We start from the raw sequence: 8,035 nt of genomic DNA, 5'->3' as shown, positions 1-8,035 counted from the left end.
TCCTCGGGAACAACACCAGACTCAGATCTTTACAATATTAGATCAGCTAACCGGTGCTATTTTCACTGATCTGGCTACAAATTTGGATGAAGCTGGAGCGTTGGCCTCAAGCTGGAGCAACCCATCCCAGGAGACTCCGCTGGCCCCGGCTGGAAGCAGGTGGCTGCCAAAAAACCCCATGGATCCCGGTGGCTGCAAACCCGGCAGGCTGGGGACAGTCCGGCTTGGGGGGCAGCATCTCCTGCCTCCCACGTCCCCGCGATGCCCCGGCTCAGCCCGCGGTGGGCTCCCAGCCTCACAGGCTGTGCCTGGCCGAGAGGAGCCCAAGGCTGCCTGGAGGCTCCCCTTCCCCCGGAGCCGGCCCCCGGGGCCCTGTGTCCAGTGCAGGGAGCGGGGCTGGGACCCCCGAGCCGCCGCCGGGGAGCCCCCGCCCGCCCTGTCGCACCGGGTGCGGAGCGAGCGCTTCGCGCTGAGCCCTTCTGGGCCCCGCCGCGGCCCGTAGGCGCCGCTGCCCCGGAAGCGGACGGGGCGCTGGGACATTCAAACGGAGCGGAGCGGCCTCGGCGCCGGTGAGCGGGGCGGGGGTCGGGAGCGGGGCCGGGACAGGGACCGGGCAGGGGAGAGGGGACTGCGGAGCCCGGCCCGGCGGCGCTCAGCCCCGGTCAGCCCGGTGGCAGCGCTGCCGCAGCCCGGCCCCGCAGTTCGCTGTCCCGTCCGGCCGCTCCGGGCCCGGCAGGAGCGCGCTGGCGGCCCGGGCCGCGCTCCCGAGGGGCCGGGGGCGCCTGGCAGGAGAGGCGGCGGGCGAGGGGCTGCTGCTGGTGCCGAGCGTACGGGGGTTCTGTGCTGCTGGAGGTGGAGCGCCGGCTGGGGAGTTGGACACCCCGGGGGGCGTGGATGGAGGCCAGTGGTGATCCCCAGAACCAGCCGGGTGACAATAACAGGGGCGGCTTTCATCCTGAGCCCGGCTCAGCGAGTGTCCTCCCTCTGCGCGTCCCTCGTGGCATTTCACTCGTCCCCATCACCGTGCCCAGGCACGGCAGACATACCTGTACCCACCTCTGCCTTCCCTCCGCTCTCTTGGGAATATTTCAATTCCTGGTTGCCCGCAGGAGACCGGTAATGAAACTGTAATGCATAGGGGCTTGTATCTTTTTCAGTGCTGCAGTTACTGACTGCTAACGTGGTTAAAGTCGTAGAAAATACTGTGAAGGCAACCTGTGAATGTTTGTTCTTTACCGGTAAACAAGAATGACAAATTCCTGTCTCCTGGAACCAAACCATTGTTTGGAGAGTAGTCTCACTGGCTTTTATAAATGTTATCTGCTTGTGTTTCATTGGCAACAGGAGAAGGTGACGTTAAAGCTCGTGTAGGGCTACCCGTGTGTGTTTGGTAATAGCTCGGTAGCAGGTCAGTCTGTTAGAAGAGTTTAGCTGTTGGCCAGAACCAATGGAAAATCTTAGGAACAAGAATCACAAACCACATAATGAATTTTTCCTATTTGTTCAGGGATTTTTAATTTTTGCTTTGCACCGTGAAGCCTGCTCACATCCGTGCCCAATTACTGAAGTAAATCCCGGCGCACCGCGCGTTGTTTCTCCAAAAGGGCCGGAGCAGGCACGCCGAGGAGGAGCTGGCTCTGCAGCCCTTGGTCCCTGCCGGGTAATGCCCCATTCCCAGGCAGGGTGGGCACCGAGGAGACTGCCTGGGTGCTTATCCTCTCTGCAACAACAGTGAAAGGGAGAAGAGAGCTGAGTAAGGGCAAAGAAAAATTCCAAGCATGGTGGGAGTAGGGAAGCAAATATAAATTTCACTTTTGCTGATCTCTGTATTCTGTCCTGCCAACATCCCTGTGCTTAGAGAAGGGAAGGGATAGGTATAATAGGCAGTATCCTTTATTTAGAGTCCAGTGCCCCATGGTTCTGGGATAGCAGAGATGACAGTGAGCCCTGAAATTCTTCATGTAACAGCTGGGGTGAAATTCAGCTGTTCAGCTTCAATCTTGTCCTGAAGTGAAAAAGAGGCATTTTTATGAAAACACGCAGAAGCCAGCAGTTGCACTGGTCTCCAATATCAAGAAATTCTTATATTCTTCTTTGATTTTACATACAGCAAAAATCATTGCCATGTCCTGTCTATACTTGTAATTTACCTCAAAATAGCTGAGCATAATTTAGTAGATTGTTTTGCTCCAAAAGCTTAAAAGTGAAGCACCTGAAAAAGGATTGAAAGATGCTTGATCTGCTTAAGTTTGATACTCGTGCAGCAAAGGTGGAGATGTGACACCATCTACAGAAACTGGTGCTGGATGGAGCTGCAGGCAGTGTGTCTCAGCCAGTAAGAATTAGGAGCTCTTGCAAGATAATTATTATTTTACTTCTGTTGCACTGGAAGGGAGTTCATGGCTAAAAAGACAAGCTGAAATGGGTAGTCTTGGTGTTTGAACATTGTCCTGTACAATGGAGAAGTGTCAGTCACTGTGGGAGGGAGGTGACAGGCAGTGTTTGCTTTTGACAGCAACAGTGAAGAGCTTCAGTAAGGATGCAATTATTTTTGAGGACTCCAGGCTGGACATGACAAGATTTTGCTTCTGATAACCACTAAACTGGTGCTTCTGGTCAGTCTGCCAGTTGCTGCATTAGTTTTCCTGGCTTTTTCAAAGGCAAGGAAGAGCAGATTAAAGGAATCCTGTGTATTTGGGTGGGACAAAATCCCTGTTTTATGTGGTGTGTGGGCAGGTACAGGTTATGGGCTGTGGTCACTCTTAGATTATGGACAGGGATTTGGTGCAGGGCAGATGTTGAGTACATTTTGAAACTTCACTTCCCCACACTGGAGTGATTTACAAAACCAGAATTCCTTTTCTGCAAAAATTTTATACTTTTGTGTCATTTGATGTAATCAATTATTTGACACTTTGTTTCAGGAAAATAAACCTGTTTTCCTCTGTATCTGTTTGTAACTCTCAGAAGTTTGGGCCTTTCACTGCACTATGGATCAGCTGGGGCATGTGAGAAGTGCGGGTTCTGCCCAAGGTGCCAAGGAGGGACTGAGCAAGGCAGCTGCTTCCCAGAAGAACGCCTACACCAGGCTCGTGCAAAAGCACCACAGCGGCCGCTTCCAGTCCTACCTGAACCACATTGCACAGAAGATGCAGCTGGAAGAAGGCTTCTCCAATGACCCCAGCTTGGATCTGGACCTGCCTCTGAGGAGAGGCCTGGTGAAGGATAATCCAGTCAGGAACGGGATAAACATACACAGCTATTCACCAGTCAGAACATCTCACCTGGAACAGCCCCTGCCTGGGTTTGAGAACGATAAACCCCAAAGTGCTCTGAACAGATGTTCTCTTAAAAAAAATGCCATTGCTAGTCCAGAGGGAGACTTGGAGGTGGAGGAAGACTATTATGTGTATCAGCATGGGGCTGCATCTGGCCTGTTAAATGTGAGTGACAGCCTTGGTGGGAGAGCATCAAACAGCCTGAGACACCGAGGGGCTCTGCAGAAATCTTCTGGTTCTGATGAGAGGGAGGAGGAGGACACGTGGAGGAAGAAACATAAGAAACGAGGCAGATATCCTGCCAACGTTGATACAGCAGCTGGACACTTGTTGACTGAACAGTTTGGTGAGGATGTGCTGGCAGTGAATGCCAGAAAAAACAGTCACTTGTCTCCAGGTCAAGCCCAAGGTGAGTTCACTCTGATGAATTGTTTGGTCCATTTGCTACAATTACTGTGGAATTGAATGCAATGTGTTAGTCATGAATGAGTTAACAGGAGCCAGTCCTGCTCTGTCCAAGTTAGTCAGCCCTTGGTTACCTGTGGGTGGCTTTGTCCTGGTTTACAAGTAAGCCATGTGGCATGTGCAAATGCCTTCATGTGGAGCCAGCTTGGTGCTGGCAGGACCTAATTCCCTGGCCTAAACTCTGTGACTGTGGCTGTGCTGCTTCCAGCATCAGCTCGGATCAGCTCAGGTCTAGAAGAGCCCAATTTCTGTGGTGTAGAGTCCAAATTAATAAGACCACTGGATCTGAGCTGACTCAGGGCACAGTCATGCTTTTCTTTGCATTGCTTCTTTGAGTCTGGAGTACTGGTTTGCTTTTGGTCCAGGTAAATCCAATACTCAGGGGCTAAGATGTCTGTGTATTAGCCAATTCCTGATAAAGAGTGTTGACTCCAGGAAATTTTGGTGTTAGTAACAGAGACCACATTTTGCAGTACTAAAGTGAATGTGCCTCTTAAATGTGGTGTTCAAGGCAAAAAGCCTACTTAGGAACATAAATAAAATTTTTATTAAAAGAACCCCAGAACACAGCATGAACAAGGAACCAAAACCAGACACTTTAAATTTAATTTTTCAATGTAATGGGTTAAAACTTTCTTTGAAAGTTATTTATGCTGAAATACTTCAATAGCCTGATCTTATGCACTACTACAGAAGGAACTCATAAATATCACCATGTTAAATTCTCTGTAACAAGTACAAAAGAGATGGATTTCTTGGCTGGATAAGATCAGCCTAAGGCCCATCGCAACTCTTAAACTGAAAATTAAATAGCTGTTTAGCTAAATCAGTCTTAAAAACTAAGCCCTAAGACTCAAGAGGGGCAAGTAATATGCTTTTTTCTGGGTTATTTTTGAGATTGTGGTGATACATAATGTGCTAAAGTTAGTAAACTTCCATGGGTGCTTGCACGACTGATCACAGATAGAGATTTAATGCAGATTATGGTAAAATTTGTTGATGAGCTTGATTTTTGGGAGGGCTTTTTTTTTTTTATATGGTTCATTGTAACATTATTTGTTGTGCTAGCCTGTCATAATAGACTTCACTTCCTTCAGCTTTTGAAGCGTAGGAAGAGCAGATGACAGATGAAGAGTCTCAAAGGCATAGAGTTTATATCCAGGAAAATTACAGGTGCCTACATGGATAAAATAAAAATAGCCTGGCTTTCAAAAGCAAACACCCCCAGTGGCCTCCTGCTCTGGTTAGAAGTGGGGTTGCACAACCCCTTTAAAAACAGGTTGTTTGTTTAGTGTAAACACTGAAAGCAGAAAATGTTGACCCTTGTGTTTGACTTCCCATGTGGAAAACTCACACTGTGGGAAAGATTATTGGAAAGTTATTTGCTCAGCAGTGACACCTTTCCTCTTCTTCCCCTGTATGCCTCCCTGGCCACCCTCCTCTGCAGCTGTGACTGGTTACCCTCCAGAAAGCTTGCAGGGATGTGAAAACAGTTTCTTGGGGAGGAAAGAAGTAGGAAAAAATAAATATGTCACTTGTTTCAGAGAAATGTCTTTTCTGCTGTTCAGTCTGAGTGTATTTTAGGACTCTTGTTTAAGTGAAATGAAGATTTTGCAGTAGGCAAGTGCTTAGGTATAAGAACTCACACATCACAGTATCAGATTAATATTTTCTCACTTCAAAGCTTGTATTTCTCTCTTGATGCTGATATAAGTCATATTACTTTGCATAGGCAGGTGTCTGGTTTGATCAGTTTAAATCAAGGCTTGTGAAGCTGTGATGGCAAGAATTGCTTCTGCCATAAGAGCGAGGCATATCATCTTTTCAGAAGTGACATTTCCTCACAAATTAGCTCTCTTCAGACTGTTGTAGGCTTTCCAAAAGGCTCTTTGAGCTAATCTCAAAGGCAAGCATCTCTCTTTATACCATTTCATTTCATTGTCCTCTTCTTAACAGCTCTTCAGCTCAGGCTTAGCCATGGTTTGCAATGACCCTAAAACTGACAGAACTAATAGTGAAGGCAGATATAGTGATCAGTGAAAACCCTTTGAGTGCCCTGAGGCAGGCTGTAGGCAGCAAGGGACTGGTCCCTGTTAATGTACTTTCAGTGGCAGAGTGATTGCTCTGGCCTTAGAGGAAAGCAGAGGGGTTTATGGACCCCTAAGCAGGTATCTCTGAGCCTTGGAGCTCAATTCTGCTGATGTTCCTGTCTGGAGTTCCATAGAGAAACTGCTTTTCCTAACTATTGGAGGCTTTGCAGTAGAGAGAGCTGAGTGTGAACAGAACTTCGTTGTCCCTTGTGTGAAACATGACATAGTCATGAGACTGCAGGTTGGATTCCCTCTATGGCATCACCACTCTTGGATTTGGGAAACCAAAGCTGCAGATAGAGGAATCCCACAGTTGCTCCCTTCTGTGCAGTTTTAACCTCTGCAAGGAGAATCACCGTAAAACCTCCTGCTCTCAGGTTTCTTCCCAACAAAACCCAGTAAACCAGAAAATAATCCTAAAATGTCACTTTAAATTGTGATGCTTAGAGTTTTTAATCTAATACAATTTTTCTCCTGGTATTTTCCCTTAAATCTCCAATGCTCTAGATTCTTTGGGTGCTAAAATTTAGTTTAAACTTCCTTAACAGAAAATTATCAAGTCCCTTGGTTTGTTTTCTGGCTTTGATCAAAGGCTCTTAGCGTTTTTCCATTTCAATCCATAGTTAGTAAACAAAATCTTCTTTCAGACTGACTGAAATTGTTGTCATAAAAGGGCTTAAAACCTTTTTCTTGAGGACAGAGGTGCTGACTTTTTCTGCAGCATCTGTCTGTCACATGCTAGGAGTTGAGATTTGCATGGCTGCTATGTGGAATTTCAATATTTGTGATGCTTTGCTTTGTCAATAAGTAGTTTAGAACAAGTGCTGTGTTTTATTTGGGAGAGCAAGATTTCAGTTGCATTTTGAGGACATGCACTTGCTAGCCTGTTTTTTGAGGGAGAATTGCTTTTTGATAGCACATTCCCAGGTCTGCTGGAAAGCCTAGAAATCAGACATCTTCAGGAAAGGACTGTCCTCCAAACATGGAATACCATCTCCCAGCCATACTTGATTTCAGAGGATCTTGGGAGCTGGACTACCTAGGAATGAGTTGGCTTTGTTGATGTTGAAGCTTGGGTGGAGCAGGATGCTGGTCAAGGCTGATTGCTCTGAAATAGGTTCAGATTTTGCAGGGCTGGATACACTCAGTGTGTATCTGCAGACAGCTTCCTTGGGGAGAACACTGTCAGCTTCCCTAGGTATCCTCCTGAGGCTCCTCTCACTAAAAACTTCATAGGTTTATGATGTGATGGAGGCATCTTGCCCATCTGTTAGGGTCAACATGCCCCCTTAGTAGAAGCAGACAATTCCTGGGTAACAACATGCCACATCTGAAACAGTGGAAGATTTCCACAGCCCTTTCTGATTTATCATCTTTCTGACACTTGGCATTTATTTGCCCAGCCTGTGCTACTTAACCAACTTGGGCAGCTTCCACAGAGGAGTGGTGCTGGCAAGCAGGCTGGTGTTGAGCATTAGAGCTTTAAAAACAATTGTTGCTGTTGGATGGTGGTGTTGTGCTTGTGGCTGCAATCTTGACATTTAAAAGGTTCAGGATAGGTAAAGGAAATATCCTGGATTGGCTTCCCCGTGTGTTTGATGGGCACAGCTGCTCAAGAAATATCAGCCTTAATAAGATGGCAAAATCTCAGGTATTTTTTCTTCTCATAGTACTGCAGTATAATTGTGTGTTTGCCTTTGTTTCTCTGGGGGGACTTTGGAGTAAGAACCACAGCTTCTGCTTTTCCTTTCTGTAATGCTAATTTGAGATAATGATACTTTTTAGTGTCTGAGTCTTCCAATTCTTGTGTGGTGGAATTCAGTTCTCAAGAATGCTGTTATCTCCCTGTCTGGCACCAGTAAGCATGAGCCAGCAATCTACTAAAGGCTATGGAATCAGCTCAATAAATGGAGAATGTTGGTTGCTGTGGAAATCTTTAAAATGTAACTAATCTTGCCAGGTTCAATGTAATGTTCCTTAGATGACGTTAATCATAGTAATAAGATATGGGAGAGAAGGGAAAACTGGATTTACTGTATGGCCCCATCTGAGAAATGAAAAGTATGAAAAACACATGAAAAATAGAATGCTCCTTTCTCTAATGGTTTAGCAACGTCATCACAAACATAAATTTCTCTTGCTTTTGATAGAAAAAATGTTGCATTCCTGAATCTTGTGCAACTAATGTTTTTGGCAAACATC

At 46.6% G+C, this 8,035-nt stretch overlaps 1 protein-coding gene across 1 annotated transcript in view; it reads left to right on the top strand.

Moving 5' to 3' along the window:
• The first annotated feature begins 511 nt into the window (after positions 1–511).
• DIS3L2 (DIS3 like 3'-5' exoribonuclease 2) overlaps positions 512–8,035 on the top strand; it is a 182,270-nt gene continuing 174,746 nt past the window's right edge. The window contains exons 1-2 of the mRNA XM_053951730.1: positions 512–569; positions 2,968–3,687. Of these exons, the coding sequence (XP_053807705.1) occupies positions 2,991–3,687 (697 nt within the window). The 5' untranslated portion in view covers positions 512–569; positions 2,968–2,990. The remainder of the gene's footprint in view (positions 570–2,967; positions 3,688–8,035) is intronic.

The sequence above is a fragment of the Vidua chalybeata genome, chromosome 10, assembly GCF_026979565.1.
Source record: "Vidua chalybeata isolate OUT-0048 chromosome 10, bVidCha1 merged haplotype, whole genome shotgun sequence".
Classification (NCBI taxonomy): domain Eukaryota; kingdom Metazoa; phylum Chordata; class Aves; order Passeriformes; family Viduidae; genus Vidua; species Vidua chalybeata.
The sequence above is the reverse complement of the archived record's forward strand: the minus strand, read 5'-3'. Positions and strand labels throughout refer to the sequence as shown.